Below are 23,853 nucleotides of genomic sequence, written 5' to 3'. Positions count from 1 at the left end.
GCCTTCCCCTCTGATTTTTTCTTGTTCTATTTTTCCTTCCTTCCCCTATGATCTGTTTCCTTTGCTGTGCAAAAACTGATAAAAAGCTTTTCATAGCAAAGGAAACAGTTGACAGCAATGGAGGCCGCGGCCGCCTGAGGGGCGGGTGCCCTGCTGGTACTGCTGCGGAGGCTGCCGGTGCTGCCGGGAGGCTGCCGGCTTGCTCGCGTCTGCCACACGCGCGGGACCTCCAGTCACCGTCCAGTCGCTCCGCCAGCCACAGTGCCGGGCCCAGACTCAGGCATTCTTGCGATGGTTTTCCTGGTCCTGTAACCGTCATTTCTTGCAGAGGTCTGTAGTGGTGAGATTGGACCTTCTAACCCTACGGATACGGAACTGCAGAAATCCAGTGGGCAGACTCGCGGTCGGCACCCGCGAAACAGCAGACTGAGACCCTGAACCGGGTGCGCGCACCACCAGGCTTCTCACGGAACTCCGGAATCCCGGTGTGTTCACCGGGCATAGACTGAGACCGGGAGATCCGAGACCGCGCGGGGGCGGCTGGCGGCATTAGAAACACAAAGGACAGAGACGCGCAGGCCCTGGAAGTGAGGGCTGGGACGCCAGGTGTGGGGCGCACATCCCAGGATGCTGCAGGGTTGAGCAGCACCAACAGTAATAGAGTTAAAGTGGCCAGAACATCAGTGGAGAACGGGCCGCAATCCCTCTGTTCTGTGACAATGCAGCCTCTGCTGCTCTGACTCTCAGAAGAGGCATAGCCGGCCGCCAGGGAAAGCCGCCAGAGAACAAAAGCCTGGAAATACTGGCTCACAGCGTGCCCATCCCCATCCTCCCTCGCAGGGGACACGGAGACTCTACCCAAACAGGGTTGCCTGAGTATCAGTGCGGCAGGCCCCTCCCCCAGAACACAGAAGGCAGGCTGAAAAATCAAGAAGCCCACAACCCGGGGTGCCTGGGTGGCGCAGTCATTGAGCGCCTGTTTTCCGCTTAGGGCATGATCCCAGCGTTCCGGAAAGGAGTCCCTCATCGGGCTCCTCCGCTGAGAGCCTGCTTCTTCCTCTCCCACTCCCCTGCTTCTGTTCCCGTTCTTGCTGACTGTCTGTCTCTCTCTCTCAGATAAATAAATAAATAAAATCTTTAAAGAGGAAGTCCACATCCCCAAGATCCCTATAAAACAAGGGGCACGGCCTGGGACCCAGTCAATAATTTGGGCTCTGGACAACCCCGCAAACTTTCCTCATCAGAATGACAAGAAGGAGAAGCCCCCCCCCCCCAGCAAAGAAAAGACAGTGAGTCTGTGGCCTCTGCCACAGAAATAATGGATATGGATGTAACCAAATTATCAGAAATGGAATTCCGAGTAACCATGCTGAAAATGATGAGTAGAATTGAAAAAAGTATTAACGAAAAGGTTACTGAGAATATAGAATCCCTAAGGACAGAAATGAGAGCGAATCTGACAGAAATTAAAACTTCTATGAGCCAAATGCAGGCAAAACTAGAGGCTCTGACGGCCAGGGTCACAGAAGCAGAGGAACGGGTTAGTGAATTGGAGGATAGGTTAATAGAGGAAAAAACAAAAATAGAAGCTGCTTTTAAAAAAATCCAAGCCCACGAATGTAGGTTACAGGAGATTACTGACTCAATGAAACGATCCAATGTTAGAATCATCAGCATCCCCGAGGGGGTGGAGAAAAACAGAGGTCTAGAAGAGATATTTGAACAAATTGTAGCTGAAAACTTCCCTAATCTAGCGAGGGAAACAAACATTCGTGTCCAAGAGGCAGAGAGGACACCTCCCAAGCTCAACCACGACAAACGTACGCCACGTCACGTCATAGTGCATTTCGCAAATATTAGATCCAAGGATACAGTATTGAAAGTGGCCACGACAAAGAAATTTCTCACGTACCAAGGCAAAGGCATCAGAATTACATCAGACCTGTCTACACAGACCTGGAATGAGAGAAAGGGTTGGGGGAGCATTTTTAAAGCTCTTTCAGAGAAAAACATGCAGCCAAGGATCCTTTATCCAGCAAGACTGTCATTCAGAATTGATGGAGAAATAAAGACATTTCAGAATCGCCAGTCATTAACCAATTTTGTAACCACGAAACCAGCCCTACAGGAGATATTAAGGGGGGTTCTATAAAGGTAAAAAGGCCCCAAGAGTGATACAGAACAGAAAGTCACAGCCAATACAAACAAAGACTTTACTGGCAACATGGCATCATTAAAATCATATCTCTCAGTACTCAGTCTTAATGTGAATGGCTTAAATGCTCCCATAACACACCATAGGGTTGCAGATTGGATAAAAAGAAATGACCCATCCATTTGCTGTCTACAAGAGACTCATTTCGAACCCAAAGATGCATTCAGACTGAGAGTAAGGGGATGGAGTACCATCTTTCACGCAAATGGACCTCAAAAGAAAGCTGGGGTAGCAATTCTCATATCAGATAAATTGGATTTTAAACTACAGACTATAGTTAGAGACGCAGAAGGGCACTATATTATTCTTAAAGGAAGTATTCAACATGTGGATATGACAATTATAAATATATATGCCCCCAACAGGGGAGCAGCAAGATACACAAGCCAACTCTTAACCAGAATAAAGAGACATATAGATAAAAATACATTAATAGTAGGGAACCTCAACACTCCACTATCAGAAATAGAACACCCTAGCAAAACCTAAGTAAGGAATCAAAGGCTTTGAATGCCATACTTGACGAGTTGGACCTCATAGATATATATAGAACACTACACCCCAGAACCAAAGAATACTCATTCTATTCTAATGCCCATGGAACATTCTCAAGAATAGACCATGTTCTGGGACACAAAACAGGTCTCAACTGATACCAAAAGATTGAAATTATCCCCTGCATATTCTCAGACCACAACACTCTGAAATTGGAGCTCAACCACAAGGAAAAATTTGGAAGAAACTCAAACACTTGGAGACTAAGAACCATCCTGCTCAGGAATGACTCGATAAACCAGGAAATCAAAAATCAAATTAAACAATTTATGGAGACCAATGAGAATGAAAATACAACAGTCCAAAACCTATGGGATACTGCAAAGGCAGTCCTAAGGGGGAAATACATAGCCATCCAAGCCTCCCTCAAAAGAATAGAAAAATCTAAAATGCAGTTTTTATATTCTCACCTCAAGAAGCTGGAACAGCAACAGAGGGACAGGCCTAATCCACGCACGAGGAAGCAGTTGACCAAAATTAGAGCTGAGATCAATCAAGCAGAAACCAGAAGTACAGTAGAGCAGATCAACAGGACTAGAAGCTGGTTCTTGGAGCGAATCAATAAAATTGACAGACCACTGGCAAGACTTATCCAAAAGAAAAGAGAAAGGACCCAAATTATTAAAATTATGAATGAAAAAGGAGAGGTCACGACGAACACCATTGAAATTGGAAGGACTATTAGAAATTTTTATCAACAGCTATATGCCAATAAACTAAGCAATCTGGAAGAGATGGAATCCTTCCTGGAAACCTATAAACTACCAAGATTGAAACAGGAAGAAATTGATTTCTTAAACAGGCCAATTAATTATGAAGAAATTGAGTCAGTGATAAACAACCTTCCAAATAACAAAACTCCAGGCCCGGACGGTTTTCCTGGGGGAATTCTACCAAACATTCAAAGAAGAAATAATACCTATTCTCCTAAAGCTATTTCAAAAAATAGAAACAGAAGGAAAGCTACCAAACTCATTCTATGAGGCCAATATTACCTTGATCCCCAAAGCAGGCAAAGACCCCCTCAAAAAGGAGAATTACAGACCGATTTCCCTAATGAATATGGACGCCAAAATCCTCAACAAGATACTTGCTAATAGAATCCAACAGTTCATTAAAAGGATTATCCACCACGATCAAGTGGGATTCATACCTGGGATGCAAGCATGGTTCAATATTCCCAAATCAATCAGCATGATACCTCATATCAACAAGAAAAGACTCAGCAACCATGTGATCCTCTCAATCGATGCCGAAAAAGCATTTGACAAAATACAGCATCCTTTCCTGATTAAAACCCTTCAGAGTGTAGGAATAGAAGGTACATTTCTCAATCTCATAAAAGCCATCTATGAAAAGCCTACTGCAAATATTATTCTCAATGGGGAGAAGCTGGAAGCATTTCCCTTAAGATCAGGAACTCAACAAGGATGCCCACTCTCGCCACTATTATTCAACATAGTACTAGAAGTCCTGGCAACAGCAATCAGACGACAAAAAGGGATCAAAGGTATTCAAATCGGCAAAGAAGAGTCAAAATGTCTCTCTTCGCAGATGACATGATACTCTATATGGAAAACCCAAAAGACTCCACCCCCAAACTATTAGAAGTTATAGAGCAATTCAGTAACGTGGCAGGATACAAAATCAATGCTCAGAAATCAGTTGCATTTCTGTACACGAATAACGAGAACGAAGAAAGAGAAATTAGGGAATCCATCCCATTTACAATAGCACCAAAAACCATACGTTATCTTGGAATTAACTTAACCAGAGACGTAAAGGATCTATATTCTAGAAACTATAAATCACTCTTGAAAGACATTGAGGAAGACATAAAAAGATGGAAAGATATTCCATGCTCATGGATCGGAAGAATTAACATAGTTAAAATGTCCATGCTACCCAGAGCAATCTACACTTTCAATGCTATCCCGATCAAAATACCGAGGACATTTTTCAAAGAGCTGGAACAAATAGTCCTTAAATTTGTATGGAACCAGAAAAGACCCCGAATCTCCAAGGAACTGTTGAAAAGGAAAAACAAAGCTGGGGGCATCACAATGCCGGATTTCGAGCTGTACTACAAAGCTGTGATCACAAAGACAGCATGGTACTGGCACAAAAACAGACACATAGACCAGTGGAACAGAATAGAGAGCCCAGAAATGGACCCTCAGCTCTTTGGGCAACTAATATTTGTTAAAGCAGGAAAAAACATCCGATGGGAAAAAGACAGTCTCTTCAATAAATGGTGCTGGGAAAATTGGACAGCTACATGCAAAAGAATGAAACTTGACCACTCTCTCACACCATACACAAAAATATACTCTAAATGGATGAAAGACCTCGATGTGAGACAGGAATCCATCAAAATTCTAGAGGAGAACATAGGCAGCAACCTCTACGACATCGGCCAAAGCAAACTTTTTCATGATACATCCCCAAAGGCAAGAGAAACAAAAGATAAAATGAATTTATGGGACTTCATCAAGATTAAAAGTTTCTGCACAGCCAAAAAAACAGTCAGAAAAACTAAGAGTCAGCCCACGGAATGGGAGAAGATATTTGCAAATGACACTACAGATAAAGGACTGGTATCCAAGATCTACAAAGAACTTCTCAAACTCAATCCACGAGAAACAAATAAACAAATCAAAAAATGGGCAGAAGATATGAATAGACACTTTTCCAATGAAGACATAGAAATGGCTAACAGACACATGAAAAAATGTTCAAAATCATTAGCCATCAAGGAAATTCAAATCAAAACCACACTGAGATACCACCTTACGCCAGTTAGAATGGCAAAAATAGACAAGGCAAGAAACAACAATTGTTGGAGAGGATGTGGAGAAAGGGGATCCCTCCTACATTGTTGGTGGGAATGCAAGTAGGTACAGCCACTCTGGAAAACAGTGTGGAGGTCCCTTAAAAAGTTAAAAATGGAGCTACCCTATGATCCAGCCATTGCACTACTGGGTGTTTACCCCAAAGATACAGACGTAGTGAAGAGAAGGGCCATATGCACCACAATGTTCATAGCAGCAATGTCCACAAAAGCTAAATCGTGGAAGGAGCCGAGATGCCCTTCAACAGATGACTGGATTAAGAAGTTGTGGTCCATATATACGATGGAATATTACTCAGCTATCAGAAAGAACGAGTTCTCAACATTTGCTACAACATGGATGGCACTGGAGGAGATAATGCTAAGTGAAATAAGTCAAGCAGAGAAAGACAAGTATCATATGATTTCTCTCATCTATGGAACATAAGAACTAGGATGATCAGTAGGGGAAGAAAGGGATAAAGAAAGGGGTGATAATCAGAAGGGGGAATGAAACATGAAAGACTATGGACTATGAGAAACAAACTGAGGGCTACAGAGGGGAGGGGCGTGGAGGAATGGGATAGGCCGGTGATGGGTAGTAAGGAGGGCACATATTGCATGGTGCACTGGGTGTTATACACAACTAATGAATCATCGAGCCTTACATCGAAAACCGGGGATGTACTGTATGGTGACTAACATAATATAATAAAAAATCATTATAAAAAAAAAAACAACCTGTGGGTTTCAGAGGGGAGGGGCGGGGGAATGGGATAGGCTGGTGATGGGTATTAAGGAGGGCACATATTGCATGGTGCACTGACTGTTATACGCAACTAATGAATCATCGAATGTTACATCAGAAACCAGGGATGTACTGTATGGTGACTAACATAATATAATAAAAAAAACATTAAAAAATAAAAGAAGAGACAAGAACCATATGATCCTTTCAATTGATGCAGAAAAGCATTTGACAAAACACAGCATCCTTTCCTGATTAAAACCCTTCAGAGTGTAGGGATTGAGGGTGCATTCCTCAATTTCAAAAAAACCGTCTATGAGATGCCTACAGCGAATATCATTCTCAATGGGGAAAAGCTGAAAGCCTTTCCCTTAAGATCAGGAACACGGCAAGGATGTCCAATCTCCCCATTATTGTTCAACATAGTACTAGAAGTCCTAGCAACAGCAATCAGACAACAAAAAAGAATAAAAGGTATTCAAATTGGGAAAGAAGAAGTCAAACTCTCTTTCTTCACAGATGACATGATACTTTAAGTGGAAAACCCAAAAGACTCCACCCCCAAATTACTAGAACTCAAGCAATAATTCAGTACTGTGGCAGGTTACAAAATCAATGCACAGAAATCAGTTGCATTTCTATACACTAACAGTGAGACTGAAGAAAGAGCAATTAGGGAATCAATTACATTTACAATAGCACCAAAAACCATAAGATATCTCAGAATAAACTTATCCAGAGAGGTAAAGGACCTATACTTGAGAAACTACAGAACACTGATGAAAGACATTGAAGAAGACCCACACAAAAAAAGGAAAAACATTCCATGCCCATGGATTGGAAGAATAAACATAGTTAAAATATCTATGCTACCCAGAACAATCTACACTTTCAACGCCATCCCAATCAAAATACTGATGACACTTTTCAAAGAGCTGGAACAAACAATCCTAAAATTTGTGTGGCAACAGAAAAGACCCCAAATGGCCAAGGAAATGTTGAAAAAGAAAAACAAAGCTGAGGGCATCACAATGCCTGAAATCAAGCTATACTGCAAAGCTGTGATCACCAAGGCAGCATGGTACTGGCAGAAAAACAGACACATAGACCAATGGAACGAATATAGAACCCAGAAATGCACCCTCAGCTCTATGGGCAACTAATCTTTGACAAAGCAGGAAAATACATCCAGTGGAAAAAAGAAACTCTCTTCAATAAATGGTGCTGGGAAAATTGGACAGCTATATACAGAAGAATGAAACTTGACCTCTCTCTCACACCATACACAAAGATAAATTCCAAATGGATGAAAGACATCAATGTGAGATAGGAATCCATCAAAATCATAGAGGAGAACATAGGCTGTAACCTCTTTGACATCAGCCACAGCAACTTCTTTCAAGACAGGTCTCCAAAAGCAAGGGAAACAAAAGAAAAAATGAACTTTTGGGACTTCATCAAGATAAAAAGGTTCTGCACAGCAAAGGAAACAGTCCTCAAAACAAAGAGGCAATCCATTGAATGGGAGAAGATATTTGCAAATGAAAGTACAGATAAAAGGCTGGTATCCAAGATGTACAAAGAACTTCTCAAATCAATACTGAAGAAACAAATAATCAAATCAAGAAATGGGCAGAAGATATGAACAGACACTTCTCCAAAGAATATATGACTAACAGACACATGAAAAAATGTTCCACATCATTAGCCATCAGGGATATTCAAATCAAAACCACATTGAGATACCAGCTTACGCCAGTTAGCATGGCAAAAATTGACAAGGCAAGAAACAACAAATGTTGGAGAGGATATGGAGAAAGGGGATCCCTCTTACACTGTTGGTGGGAATGCAAGGTGGTACAGCCACTTTGGAAAACAGTGTGGAGGTCCCTCAAAAAGTTAACAGTAGAGCTACCCTATGACCCAGCAATTGCACTCCAAGGTATTTACCCCAAAGATATAGATGTAGTGAAAAGAAGGGCCACATGCACCCCAATGTTCAGAGCAGCATTGTCCACAATAGGCAAACTATGGAAGGAGCCACGATCCCCTTCAACAGACGAATGGATAAAGATGTGGTCCATATATACAATGGACTATTACTCAGCCATCAGAAAGAATGATTACCCAACATTTGCAGCAATATGGACGGGACTGGAGGAGATTATGCTAAGTGAAATAAGGGAATGAGAGAAAGACAATTATCATATGGTTTTACTCATTTATGGAACATAAGAAATGGCAGGGCGATTGGTAGGAGAAGGAAGGGGAGAATGAAGGGGAGGGTAAACAGAATGGGGAATGAACTAAGAGAGACTGTGGCCTCTGGGCAATAAACTGAGGGCTTCAGAGGAGAGGGGGATGGGAGGGTAGGCTAGCCCAGTGAAGGGTATTAAGGAGGGCACCTATTGCATGCAGCACTGAGTGTTATATGCAAACAATGAATCATGGAACACTACATCAAAAACAAAGGATGTACTGTATGGTGACTAACATAACATAATAAAAAATAAACTAAAAAAACAGGACAAATAATCTATTCTCAACTTGACTTGGACCACCACCTGAGAAAGCAGTTTCAATTACTGATTTTTTCAGTGCTTGAGAATATGGATTCAGCCAATCTGAGTTCAGAACATATGGGTTACTTTTATATTTAAAATAAGGTTTAGGTTAAAAATAGAATGACCCTCCTGTGCAGGATTTTCACTACTAGGTTTTGATCCAAAGGGTACAAACATAGTGATTGGAAGGGTCTCCTGCACCTTGATGTTTAGTAGCAGCAATGTCCACAATAGCCAAAATATGTAAAGAGCCCAGATGTCTATGGACAGATGAATGGATAAAGATGATGTGATGTGTGTGTGCATGTGTGTGTGGGGGTGTGTGTGTACACACAATGGAATATTACTTAGCCATCAAAAGGAATGAAAGCATGCCATTTGCAACGATGTGGATGGAACTAGAAGGTATTATGCTAAGTGAAATAAGTCAATTAGAGAGACAAATATATGGTTTCACTCACATGTGGAATTTAAGAAACAAAACAGATGAACATAGGGGAAGGGAAGGAAAAAGAAAATAAGATAAAAACAAAGAGGAAGGAAAACCATAAGACTCTTAACTATAGGAAACAACCTGAGGGTTGCTGGAGGGGAGGTGGGTAGGGGGATGGGATAATTGGGTGATGGGCATTAAGGAGGGCACTGAAGTAATGAACAATGAGTGTTGTATGCAACTGATAAATCACTAAATTCTACTGCTGAAACTAATATTACAGTATGTTAATTAAATTGAATTAAAATTAAAAAATTTTAAAAATTATAAAATAAGTTTTCACAGATTACCAGCTCCAGCTAATGCAACCGATGACAAGTGGAAAGTCATCCTAGGGTTGAAGCCTCATGTTGTGTGAATGAAACACTTGAGGACAGGAAAATACCAATTCTTATTAGACATTGGATTACTCCAGTACCAGTGAGCCAGTTTATCAATTGGTATATTCTTCTACAAGTCACCTCATACAATTAGAATTACAGTAGTCTTAGCTAACAAAGCTCCTCCCAGTGACAATGCAGTCACCATGCTTGCTCCCAGGACTCCAACCAGACTTCCTTCTTATGTGCAAGCTTCTTTTTAACATGTTTCTTTCTTTAACATGTAAAAAACATGTTTCTTTTTGTTAACACGTAGAAGTTCCTGCTTATGTTCACATTAGAATGTACCTTGGTAGAATGAGCTTCTACCTGATGATCGGATGATAAAAACATATATCTATAGAGTAATTGTTTTAATTGTAAATAGACCAAAAGGAAGAAAAATTTGTGGATTTTCTCAAAAACTTTATATTGTTTCCATATGAATAAGATTTATGAGTATATCTAGTATGTGAAATGTTTGCATGAATCTAAAATACACTTCTCTTGCGTTGCTGACTTCAATATTTAGTATTGGTTTAAGTACATAAGGACTCTTTTAACTTCTCACCAAGGAAGAATCTTCCATGGCCATTTTAAGTAAACCTCAATGACGTGTCCAAGGGCAGTTTGTTTTCCTTTCTCATTCAAACCTGAAGTCACAAAGGGAAAACATACATACTTAGACCACTTTTCTCTACTTCTATCCAGTATTATTTATCAGATTCTTTGATCCACACCAGTAGTAACCATCTGTTGAAACCACTTTAACATCCTATGAAACTTAATCAGCAGATACATGCATTCTCCTTGCCTTACTTAGCTTGAATAGATTTCATAGCAAGAGGCTTGAACTAACGTGTCCACAGATCAGTTGGACAACAAAAACAAATGGCCCAATGATGGAATATAAATGGAGACAACCTTGCCATTTTAATTGATTCATTTAGAATTCAGGGCTATAGGAGTCTGCTATATGCTCTTGCCAATGCTCTGTTGGGGCGTTACCACCTAAGTCACTGTTCCTTTGGAGGCAAATTAGATGTCTGTGCTGTTTTGTTAAAACCATAAATTTACTCTTAAATTTATTTTTTATAATAAATTTTTTATTATATTATGTTAGTCACCATACAGTACACCCCTAGTTTTTGATGTAAAGTTCCACAATTCATTACTTGTGTATAACACCCAGTGCAACATGCAATACATGCCCTCCTTAATACCCATCACCACCCTATCCCATGCCCCCCCCACCTCTGAAGCCCTCAGTTTGTTTTCCAGAGTCCATAGTCTCTCAGGGTTCATTCCCCCTTCTGTTTAACCCCCCTTTCTTCTTCCCTTTCTTCTCCTACCGATCTTCCTACTTCTTATGTTCCATAAATGAGTGAAACCATAGGATAATTGTCTTTCTCTGCTTGACTTATTTCACTTAGCATTATCTCCTCCAGTGCCGTCCATGTTGCAGCAAATGTTGAGATATCATTCTTTTTGATGGCTGAGTAATATTTCCTTGTATATATGGACAACATCTTCTTAATCCAGTCATCTGTTGAAGGGCATCTCGGCTCCTGCCACGATTTAGCTACTGTGGACAATGCTGCTATGAACATTGGGGTGCCTATGGCCCTTCTCATCACTACATCTGTATCTTTGGGGTAAATACCCAGTAGTGCAATTGCTGGATCACAGGGTAGCTCCATTTTTAACTTTTTAAGGGACCTCCACACTGTTTTCCAGAGTGGCTGTACCAACTCGCATTCCCACCAACAACGTAAGAGGGATCCCCTTTCTCACATCCTCTCCAAAAATTGTTGTTCCTGCCTTGTCAATGTTTTGCCATTCTAACTGGCATAAGCTGGTATCTCAATGTGGTTTTGATTTCAATTTCCCTGATGGATAATGATTTTGAAATTTTTTCATGTGACTGTTAGCCATTTGTATGTCTTCGTTAGAAAAGTGTCTGTTCATATCTTCTGCCCATTTTTTGATTTGTTTGTTTGTTTCTCGTGTATTGAGTTTGAGAAGTTCTTTGTAGATCTTGGATACCAGTCTTTCATCTGTAGTGTCATTTGCAAATATCTTCTCCCATTCCGTGGGCTGCTCTTAGTTTTTTTGACTGTTTCCTTGGCTGTGCAGAAGCTTTTTAACTTGATGAATTCCCACAAGCTCATTTTTTCTTTTGTTTCTCTTGCCTTTGGAGATGAGTCATGACAAAATTGCTTTGGCTGATGTCGTAGAGGTTGCTGCCTATGCTCTCCTCTAGGATTTTGATGGATTCCTGTCTCACATCAAGGTCTTTCATCCATTTGGAGTTTATCTTTGTGTATGGTGTGAGAGAGTGGTCAAGTTTCTTTCTTTTGCATGTAGCTGTCCAATTTTCCAGCACCATTTATTGAAGATACTGTCTTTTTCTACTGGATGTTTTTTCCTGTCTTGTCAAAGATTAGTTGCCCAAAGAGCCGCAGGTCCGTTTCTGGGTTCTCTATTCTGTTCCATTGGTCTATTTGTCTGTTTTTGTGCCAGTACCATGCTGTCTTTGCGATCACAGCTTTGTAGTACAACTTGAAATCCGGCATTGTGATGCCCCAGCTTTGTTTTTCCTTTTCAACAGTTCCTTGGCGATTCGTGGCCTTTCCTGGTTCCATACAAATTTAAGGACTGTTTGTTCCAGTTCTTTGAAAAATGTCCTCGGTATTTTGATCGGGATAGCATTGAAAGTGTAGATTGCTCTGGGTAGCATGGACATTTTAACTATGTTAATTCTTCCGATCCATGAGCATGGAATATCTTTCCATCTCTTTATGTCTTCCTCAATGTCTTTCAAGAGTGATTTATAGTTTCTAGAATATAGATCCTTTACGTCTCTGGTTAAGTTAATTCCAAGATAACGTATGATTTTTGGTTCTATTGTAAATGGAATGGTTTCCCAAATTTCTCTCTTCAGTCTCATTTTTTGTGTATAAAAACACAACTGATTTCTGAGTATTGATTGTAGGGAGGTTTTTAGCTACAATTTGTTCAAATATCTCTTCTAGACGTCCCTCTTTCCCACCCCCTCAGGGATGCCGATGATGCTGACATTGGAACGTTTCATTGAGTCAGTAATCTCCCGTAACCTACATTTTTGAGATTGGGTTTTTTTGAGCCAAATTTCTGTTTTAACTTTCTCTTCTACCATCCCATCCTCCAATTCACTAATTCGTTCTTCTGCCTCATTCACCCTGGCCGTCAGAGCATCTAGTTTTGACTGCATTTGATTCATAGCATTTTTAATTTCTGCCAGATTCGCTCTCATTTCCGCCCTTAGAGATTCTATATTCTTGTTAAGATTTTCATTAATATTTTTTTCACATGTACACATCATCTTGACCACTGTTACTCTGAACTTCACTTCTGATATTTTGGTTATATCCATATCCATCAGTTCTGTGGCAGAGGCCACAGACTCATTGTCTTTTCTTTTCTGGGGGGGATTTCTCCTTCTCGGCATTCTGATGAGGAGAGGTTGTGGGGTTGCCCAGAGCCCAAAATATTAACCTGGACCTGCACCTGTTTTACAGGGACCTTAGGGATGTGGGCTTCTTGATTTTTCAGCCTGCCTTCTGGGGGAGGGGCCTGCCGCATTGATATTCAGGCAACCCTGTTTGGGTAGAGTCTCCCTGTCGCCTGCCTGCGAGGGGGGATGGGGTTTGGCACAATGTGAGCTGGTATTTCCGGGCTTTTGTTCTCTGGAGGCTTTCCCTGGCGGTTTTCTGTGGCTGTTTTGAGTCAGAACAGCAGTGGCCGAATCCTAGCCTCTGTCTCAGAACAGAGATCGCAGTCTGCTCTCCACTAGGCTCTCTTGGCCTTTTTAACTCTGTTTATGTTGGTGCTGCTAAAAACCCTGCAGCATCCTGGGTTGTGCACCCCACAGCCGGCATCCCAGCTCTCACTTCCAGGGCCCGCACATCTCTATCCTTTGTGTTTCCAACGTCGCCAGCCGCCAGCCATCCCCCCCCCTCCCTCCCCCCCCCGCCCCCCCCCCACGTGCTCCGTAGCTCCGTTTCAGTGTGGTTCGAGCGCACTCCGGAGCTCGTTTTCAGACTGGTCACGCGCGTTCCCCAGCTCACGGTCTGTCTGCTCTCTCGCAGGTGCTGGTCCGCGAGTCCGACTCGCTCCGCAGTGCAAGCGGGTACAGCTTCCCGGCTCCTGAGCGCGTTGGCTCCCCCTCTTCCGTTTATCTTCCGATATCTGTGCACGGATTCACGGCTCCCCACCTCGTACCTCAATACTCAGTGCTGGAGATGTTAATTTGTAGAGATCCAGATGTATCTTCCTACGTCTCAGGCTGATTCCATGGGTTTTCAGGATGGCCTGGTACCTATCCAGCTCGACTCAGGGGACCAGCTGAAAAAGGGGACCCCTACTCCTCCGCCATCTTAACTCCACCCTACTGTTAAATGTATTAAATGTACTTATTAAATGTATTCATTTCTGTTGTAAAATAAATGTTTTTAAGCAGAAATACCTTTAAACATATTCTTGGGGCTTTCAAGTTTCAGTTCAATATTAAGTAAGGCCAAACACCTAATTATTACAAGGTCCACAGGTAAAATCAACAGCTTATAACAAAATTTATATCTTTAAGTGAGCAGCTGTCCATAATGTAGCATACATTTTTTTAAATTTATTTAAATAATCTCTATACCCAATGTCGGGCTTGAACTTACGACTTTGAGATCAAGGGTTGCATGCTCTTCCAACTGAGCCAGCCAGGTGCTCCTACGCATAATTTAACAAAAAATCTTGGTCTCAAAGTTTTAAGTCAAACATCCTAGGAATTTTTAAGACAATTTAGGAAAGCTGTGCCAGTATTAGTTTATTGTCACTGCTTCAAACCCACTCTTCTATGTTTTGAGATGATGGGTTTGGAACTCTGTGATACACATCCCTATTTTGCCAGCTCTTTCCCTATTAGGTTCTGGCATCAAGAAATGTTAAGAGGGAGGCTGCAGTGTTGAGGAATTGTGATTATTGTGTGTCAACCTGCCTGGGTGACAGCGTGCCCAAATATTTGGTCAAATATTGAGTGTTTCTGTGAGGGTGTTTTTGGATAAGCTTAACGTTTAAATTAATGGGCTTTCAGTAAAGAATATACTCTCCATTACGTGGGTGGGCCTCATCAAATCAGTCGAAGGCCTACATAGAACAAAAAGACTGCCTACCCCCTGGCAAGAATGAATTCTCCAGCTGCCTTTGGACTTCATCAGCAACATTGGCTCTTCCTGGTTGTACAACAGCCAGCCTTCAGCCCATTAGCTCTCCCGGGTCTCCAGTCTGTGGTCCATCCTGCAGATTTTTGACTTGCCAGCCTCTGGAAGCATAGAAGGCAATTCCATACGTCTCTTTCTGCATGTATACACACATCCTATTGGTTCTGTTCTGCTGAAGAACCCTAATACAAGGAGGAAGAGGGGTTTTCTGTGTATGTGGGCACTGCTTCCTGTTCCCAATGCTTCTTCACTCCAGCAGGGGCAATTCCCTTTGGTCGCAGCAACTGGGTCCAGCTTGCAGTTCTGTCACCATAGGGCCCTCCCTCTGATTCAGATCAACTGCAGCCCAGCAGTCCTTTCCTCCATGTAGGTCTGAGTTCAGCTCTACAGGTGCTCTCTTCCAACGTCCTACCTTTTTACAATTCTTTTTGTTCCTGCTTTGTAGCTTGCTCTGTGGAGGTGGGATCAATACTGTACCACCATCCCAAACTGATTCAGATGTCATGACGGATGATAGCACACACATCAAGAGGTCATGAAAAAGTTTATTATTCACATAATGTGGCTCTCTGGGAAGAGCAAGACAGGTACCCAAGCCAGTCAGTTTTCACTGATTGCAAGGAGGGGCAAATGGCTCTGATTTTTATTGTGGTTAAGGGTGTGGGTTTCCAGGGTAACAGAAAAAGCCAGGGTTTGCATAATTTCACCTCAAGTGCTTAGCGAGTACCTGGGCTTTCTTATCAGCTTGCCTAGAAGTGAGGCAAAAAAGGGGAGGGGGAGGGCTTGAAAGCTGTCAGTGGTCAAACATCAAAAATGGAGTCAGACTCCATTACAGTTCCCCATCTTGGGATGGCACCAGGTCTCAAGTCACTGCCTCCATGATAAATTAGCATTTTCTTTTTGCCTTTTTAGTTACTTAGATATACCTATTAACAATTCTAAGTTCTTTTTCTTAAAATAATCAGTATGGTTTCTGGCTCCTGACTATAAGCTGGGTGATACAAGTCCTCTTTGCTATTCGACAGGGTTAGCATTAGCTTAATAGGTGTGCCAGTTGGGCATATAAACATTTACTCCTCTTCCTTTACTTACCTAATAAAATGCAATGGCTGACTAAACATCTCCATCTACAGGATCCCATTTCTTAAACTTTTCTTTCCGTTTCTTAAACTTTTGAGTCTAGAGCTCTGGTTTCACTTGCTATTTTTAGGCAGAAAGGTTAAAGAAAATAGAGCTCATAATTTCCTATAAACTCTATGTCTTGGACATCATGTGTCAATACACACAGAATATCCTCAATCTTTTTAACAGGATGCATGGTATTCCATCAAAGATGCACCAGGACTGTTCAACAATTCCTTTACTAATAGCCATTTGTGTTGCTATTCATTTTTGTAGGTGAGGAAACTAAAGCCTTGAGAGATTAAATGGCTCACTGTAACATTATATAAATGGCAGAACCAGGATTTCTATAAAATTGTAAGATGTCACAGCCCATGCTTAAAAACATTTTATTTTTAAGTATTTTAAGCACAGTTAAAAGAAAAAAAAAACACACACACACCACACTATCCTGTTAGGCAACATGTGACCCATCTATATCAATTTTTAAAATGAAATAAAACACAACTGCAGCTTGCATTACCTTCCCTTATTCCATCAGCAGCTCCTGACATGAAAAGGCAGAACACAACTTTCACACAACATTCCAAACCATGATTTTATACTATTCATCATATAATTTGAATCCACAGGAATATATTATTGTGCAAAACAGTAACAACACTGTTTACTATATGCCAACAATGCTTACATGCCAGCCACTAATCAAAACAGTTTATTACATGCATTATTTCATTAACCATTCCCCCGTCCCCAATTATCTTGTGAGGTTGGCAACTACTAATCCATTTCATTAAAAAAGTTAAACACAAATTAAGTTTAATAATGTGTCCACAGATACACCGTATGTTTAATTTTACATAAATGGTATATTGTACATAACTTCTGCAACTTTCTCAGCATTTTTTATTTATCTGTGTTGAAAGATGTAACTCTAGTTTTTCATATTCACTTCCCAAAGTACCAAAAACAACCCTTTTTTTTCCCCTGTTGATGGACATTTAGGCTTTTCCCAATCTTGCTACCTAAACAGTACTGCAATGAACAGTTATATACAAATGCCCCTCCCTACACGAACCTCTTCTAGGGTCTACCCAGGAGTAGGGCTGCTAGCGGTGTGCACGACATCACGAGACTGCAGACTGTGCAGCACAGGAGCTGTTACAATTTCCACTCCCACAGCAGTGAGTTCCCACTGTTCTACACACATACCCATACTAGGGCTTGTAAAATGTGTCATCTGGGGGAGTGTGAGAGGCCCATTATTAACCCATATTTCCTGTGCTTTCTTCTCCATACATGCCTCTGTGTGGGCTGATGGTCTGTCAGCAAGGCAGAGGTCAACCACACTGGACAACTGATTCAAAGACTTTCCAATACCTACTTCTCTCTGGGGGAGTCCCAGCTCTCTGGCTCTCCTCAGCCCCAACTTTGGTTCTTCCTAGGCAACAAAAGCAAGCAAGGCAGGTTTCAAAGAAGCCTACATGTTCTCCAGGCCAGAATGGGGACGAAAGGAGAACTGGTGGCTGAGGCAGTCAGAAATTGTCAACTGAAGCCACATGGCTTGGAACCACCTACAGTTGGTGCTAACTAGTGCACTTGTGGGTGACCTCCAGTCAACACTGTACTCAGGGCCCCTTCAAAACACTCCAATCCTGACTAAGCTGAACTAAATTCCATACTCCTTAATACACGTAATTTTGTACAAAATCTCTGTATGGCAAAAAGATAAATAAGCACCCAACCCAGCCTCCAGAGTGCCCCGTCTGGCTGCAGCAGCAGGCCTAACTCTTGGAAACCTGGACAACACCTAACAGAGTAAGACACAGGCACGAAGAGAGGTGGGGCCAGGGGAGAGGGCTTAGGGATGGCAAGGGTTAGCCTTGACGGATGAGGACCTGGGCCAGCATGGGATATGGTCTACACTCCTGGGGAAGGCAGACAGCACAAGTCAGGCCGGTCCAGGGGCGTTCAGGGGCGGGCAATGAAGTTAAATAGAACACTGGTTACACCAAAATGCTTAGTAGTTAACTCCTAGCAGTGAGACTTCTTTTAGCTAATCTGTATTTACTAATATTTCTATAGTCATCATACATTACTCATATAATTAAATTTATTTAAAAATTCAGGTTATTGAACAGACTCGATCAGTACAGTCCCAAAATATGAAAGGCTTACCTCAGTATAGAGTGATTTCTGTTTTTACTTCTTTGTACACTTGAAAATTTGGTTTGAATGTTTAAAAATAAGTATATCTCACTTCATAAAAATGGCACTAAGAAAACCTCTACTGCGGCAGGAATTCAGTGAGGTGACAGTGGCACAAGGAGTTGGGGGGGTGAAAATATGGACAGAAAAGGAGTATTTCCTCAGTTGTGGCATCAGATTTGAAGCTGAAGCTGACTTGGAGCTGCAGCTCTGTGAGGGCTCTGGTCCTAGAGATCAGCTACCTAACCCAGAGCCTTTGCACACCAAGCGCTCTTTCTCCAATCCTAGGAATCAGGGAGCTTAATTACTCTAATTTTATAAGCCAGAAAACAGATGCAGATGTTCAAGGACTTGTCCAAGATCATCCGGCCAAGAAAAGGCACAGTAAGCCTGGAACCCAGATCTGGTAACTCCAAGGCCTTCCCAGACCCTGGGGCCTCAGCACATGGGACTGTGATCCCTGCCCAGCCACATCTGGAGCCGGTTTTTGGTACTATACCAGTGATGGGACATCTGATTCCATGCCATGGGCAGCTGCTGCTCTAGGAAAAGGATGCAGAGCCAGGATTACCAAACCCTCCTGAGTATAAAGCGGAGTTGGAGCCAGAACACGAACATATGTCTGCCCTTCCTCCCCATCCTCTGACTATTCCACGTGACATCATCACAAAGTGTCAAGGTCTTCATTTTCATCTGCCCACAACAATCCAGAAAGGATGAGATTACTTGTACTCTACTGAAAGGACATTTTCCAGGTTGGTTTCTTATCACTATAAGAAATGGTCTGCTCCACCAGTGTGCCCTGACTCAAAGCAGTAACATGTAGTCTGAGATGGTCCTCAACTAACAAGTGAGATATTTTATTCTTATATTCATAATGTGAGCTCTTCAATAATCAGAAGCAATGACTACTTACACAAATTTTAGAAAAATCACTCCTTTACCCTTAACGCCATCGAGCTACTTCTTTTTGTTTCAAGTCAAGTTGGCAAATGAGATGGAGGTGCCTCCCCTACCAGGTCACCTCTTTTCCAGAGGGCATCAGTCATGTGAACTGGTACCTTTGGGTTGAACCCGATGCCAGCACCGGATCCAAAGTGCAAAGAAAGCTACGTGAAAGGTTAGAGGGTCCCCATAGTGTGCACAAGTTAGAGATGCAAGCAAGCACAATAATTAAACGTTTACAACTGTTGAGAGAGTCTCATTCATGGAAACTGATAGCAGAGATAACTGCATAAAAATCTCTCAGCTATATAATTTCACTGAGTCCTTGGGTCTGTGGTTAACCTTGTAAATGTAATTCAGATTCAGACCACATCACTCCTCAACTCAAAACTGTCCAAAAGCTCCCTAACTCCCTTTGAGGAAGCTCCAGCCCCAATGGAGACACATAATACATGGCTTGCCCCACTACCTCTCTGGGGCCCTCCCTTCTGCTGGCTCACTCCACTCTAGCCCAGGGACCTTCCTGCCATTCTCCAAGGACACCAGATAAGATTCCACCTCCTGTGCCTGGATCTAGAAACCCACAGGGTCCATGCCCTAACCTCTTTCAGGTCTTTGCTCAAGTTTCTCCCTCTCAGTTGAAGTCCTCCCTAACCAGCCTACTTAAAATTGCAACCCACCTCCTAATCCAGCACTGCCTTTCACTCTTATCTGATTCATTTTGTCCACAACACATATCACCATGTGAAGTACTATGTAACTCATTTGTTAACTGTCTATAAAGATCCAAGACGGCAGATCTTTTGTCTGTTCTGGTCACTGCTGGGTCTCTAGCACACACGACAGGGTCTGGGATATGGGAGGTGCTCAGCACATTTCTGTTGAACAGATGGCTCACTGTTGCCCACGCAGACTGTGGGGTGGAGACAGCGACGGGGCACTGGGAGAGCCCCATTCTCCAGGTGATTGAGTCCAACCCTGCTCTCTTCCATGTGCTGCTGAGACAACTCTATGCCCGTGGCAGATATCCAAAGCAAGATATGAAGGCCAAAACTGCAGCCAGAACTCCCAGGATGGATCTGGGGGAGACTGGGAGTTCCTGCTTCTGCTGCTGCTACTTATATGATCAAACAGAATATGCACTACCACAGGATTCAACCGGCCCCTTGCAGAAGCCACAGCCCATTACATCACAGATATTTTGTCAAACCACAAAGGGCAATGGTATCTGCTTTTACACTTATTACCTGGCTGGGGGCTCCAGGCCACTGTGCAAGGCCCAAGCTTCAGAAAGGCCCCAAAGAACAGGTTACTGTTCTTCCCTAGCATCACGCTCCCCAGCAGGTAAGAAAGGAGATGCCCTGAGTTTTTGAATCCTCAGCATTCTCTGCCACCAGATTTGAAAATAGAAAGGGCTGGACCCTTTGTGAAGGTTTTTCCCATACTGCCCATAATTAAGGGTTCTCTAGCAGGGCCGCCGCTAGAAACCCCTCTCCCCCCACTGTCAGACCCCAAGCTAATCTCTAATATGGTTTTTCATATGCCGAGCCAAATTTGAAGACCACCTGAAGGTCTTCCCACACTCTCTGCATTTGAAGGGCCTCTCTCGAGTATGAAATCTCTTGTGGCTAATGAGCTGTGAGCTCTTGTTAAAAGTTTTCCCACAGGTGCTACACTTGTGGCACTTCTTCCCAATGGGTATGTTCTGGAGTCCGGTGATCCTGGAGCTCTGGTCACAAGCTTCCTCAGAATCTTCAAGGGGCTTCTCCCCACTTGGTTTTAATTCCTGTAAACTCACCCCTGTGTCCTGGCAGGAAGACAACCCAGCCAGGCTGCATTCAGACTGTGCCACTCTGGTGTGTTTTCTCTGATGAATGCAGAGGGTATGTCTTCCAATGAAATCTTTCCCACACCACTGACATTTAAAAGGTCTCTCTTTACTGTGGATTCTCTGATGATTAACAAGGCGATGTTTTCTATCGTAAGATTTCCCACACAGATTACATTTATAGCGCTTCTCTCCACTGTGTATTCCCTTATGATCTAAAAGACTTCTTTTACGTGTAAAAGTTTTCCCACATTCTTGGCACCAAAAAGGTTTCTCACCAGCGAGCATTTGTGACTGCAGATTTGGCGTGTTTCCACTTTCACGGTACTCATACTGTTTTTCCAAAGAGTGAATCCTCTGATGACGGGAGAGGTTAGAACTCCATCTGAAAGCTTTCCCACATTCTCTGCACTTATAAGGCTTCTCTCTGGTGTGAATTCTCTGATGGATGAGGAGGAATGAGTGATTACGGAAGGCTTTGCCACACTGGCTACATTTGTAGGCTTCCTCTGTGGTTTGACTGCTCTGAGGGACTTGGAGAACTCTGTCCTGATTAAATGATGGCCCATCCTCAGGTTTTCTCTGAATGGCATGCTGCTTCTTATGAGCAATAAAGGCCGACCGATGAGTAAACTCTTTTTCACATTCACTACATCTGTACGGCTTTTCACCTGTGTGAATTCTCTGATGATCAATGAGGGATTTCTTTCGAGTAAAAGTTTTCCCACACTGCTGACAAGGAAAAGCTTTCTCTGTAACAGGGGCACTCTGGGACTGACTGCAGCTGGAGGTCTGTCTAAAGTCTTCTCTACATGTGTCTTGATCATAGAACTTTTCTTCCTGGTGCATTCTCATATGACGAGTAAAGTTTGATCTCCACCTAAAGGTTTTCCTACATTTGGTACATTTATAAGGTTTCTCCTGAGTGTGGACCCTTTGATGTTCAACAACATATGATTTACAGTGGAAGGATTTTCTACACTGGCTGCAGTCAAAGGGTTTCTCCCCACTTTGGTCTCTCAAATGATGATCAAATCCTGAGCTATAGATGAGAGCTTCCTCATACTGATTAGACTCAAGAAATTTCTGCTTAGCATGAGTTTCCTGGTGTAGACGGTAGGCAGACATGCGTCGGAAAGCCTTGTCACATAAACTACATTTATAAGGTTTCACTCCAGTGTGAATCTTTTCATGTCGCACACAGTTTGAGCTCCACCTGAAAGCTTTCCCACACACCCTGCATTTAAATGGTTTCTCCTGAGTGTGAAGTCTCTGATGACATGCAAGATGAGAGCTATGACTGAAGGTCCTCCCGCAGTCACTGCACTTATACGATGTCCCCACCATGTGAAGATTCTGCTGTTGGTGATGTGAGCTAAGGCTGAAGTCTTTCCCACGTGCGTCCTTCGCATTTGCTTTTAGTCCAGCATGAATTCTCTGATGTAGGCTAAATCCGCCAACTATGCGCCTGAGCCCTTTCCCATATTCCTTGTAGTCATAGTGGCATGAACTCCCTCTGAAGTGTCTGCCACAGCCGTGTTTAAGGGATCGCTTTCTTCTGGGAACTCTCAAATATGTGGCATGTTTTAGATTACGACTAGTACTTCTTCCTGATTCTTCCAATTCTTTTTCTGTCCTATGACTGACATTGGTCTCTTCTTTCTTCACTCTTACTTGTACAGGGTTTCCACATTGTTCCTTTAGCCTGCTCTTCTTTTCGAAAGATTCTCTGAGCCCCATTCCCTCAGAAACACTCGTCCTCCAACATTCTGATGGCCCAGCTAAGGTTTCTGCTTCTTCCAAAGGTTCATGTTTTAAGATGAACTTGTTTGTTTTAATCTGGAGCTCACCTCCTGACACAAAATAAAACACAACACAATGTACTCTATTCCATACTTGGAAATGCAGAAAGCACCAAAGGATGGGGGGAGCGGGGGGGAGCCAAGATCTTGGCTGGTGAAGCTTTTGCTTGACTGCCAATACCTTTACCAAATAGTCTGGGAAAGCAAAACATGGAAGAGTGTTCCAGACAACAGGGTAGGGAGGAGGAGAAGCAAGGTAAGCACAGCAGCTAAACATATGCAGAAATCACATCCAGTTGAAAAACAGCATTGAGAAGTGAATGTTAAACAGTAAGAGAGGGGAGAGGAATCATGGTAAGAATATAAGAAGGCTCCCAAGAGCCCAGGGGGCTCCATGGAGGACTGGCTGAAGGAACTGGAAGTCAAGCCTATCATAGGGGCAAAGAAGAGGAGGAGTGGGATTAGGGTTCTTCAAAGGGCATGAAGGGGTAGGCATGGGCCAGGGGCCAGCAGGAGTACAGCAGAGGGATGAGGAAGAGCATCACTGAATGGAAAAGACTGCAACAGTGAAGCCCTCCAGTGGGCAAGAACAGTTACTGAAAAGGTTTCTCGGGAAGGGGTAGGGCCAGAAACAAATGTCTAATGGGCCAGTCTGGAGAGGAGAAGCCCAGAAGCCCAGCACTCCTTAGCAACTCTGTTAAGGGTCTTCCTTCTAGCAAACAACAAAGTATATTCCCTGTGACTTACTTGGTGTAACAGACCTTAAGAAAGAGAAAAGTAGATGTGAGAGAAGCAGGATCCAGAGGTTCTCTGAAACTCACCTGCAGGGGCAACACCTAGATTCCCCTTAGGCTGAGCTCCCTGGGCATTCAGGCCCCATGGCTCCCTTGCCTCCAACCAGGAAATCAGAACAGGTTTGGTGAATGGTCCCA

General features: G+C 42.8%; 1 protein-coding gene across 3 annotated transcripts in view; it reads right to left on the bottom strand.

Annotated features, from left to right (window-relative positions):
- Window positions 1–15,541: 15,541 nt before the first annotated feature.
- ZNF445 (zinc finger protein 445) overlaps window positions 15,542–23,853 on the bottom strand; it is a 30,831-nt gene continuing 22,519 nt past the window's right edge. For all 3 annotated transcript variants that reach the window (XM_045798381.2, XM_045798380.2, XM_045798382.2), the window contains 2 exons: window positions 23,743–23,853; window positions 15,542–22,972 (listed from right to left, as the gene is read on the bottom strand). In XM_045798381.2, the coding sequence (XP_045654337.1) occupies window positions 20,808–22,972; window positions 23,743–23,853 (2,276 nt within the window). In that variant the 3' untranslated portion in view covers window positions 15,542–20,807. The remainder of the gene's footprint in view (window positions 22,973–23,742) is intronic.

This window comes from Ursus americanus, chromosome 20 (assembly GCF_024610735.1).
Source record: "Ursus americanus isolate L20-20 chromosome 20, mUrsAme1.1.p, whole genome shotgun sequence".
Taxonomy (NCBI): domain Eukaryota; kingdom Metazoa; phylum Chordata; class Mammalia; order Carnivora; family Ursidae; genus Ursus; species Ursus americanus.
The sequence above is the reverse complement of the archived record's forward strand: the minus strand, read 5'-3'. Positions and strand labels throughout refer to the sequence as shown.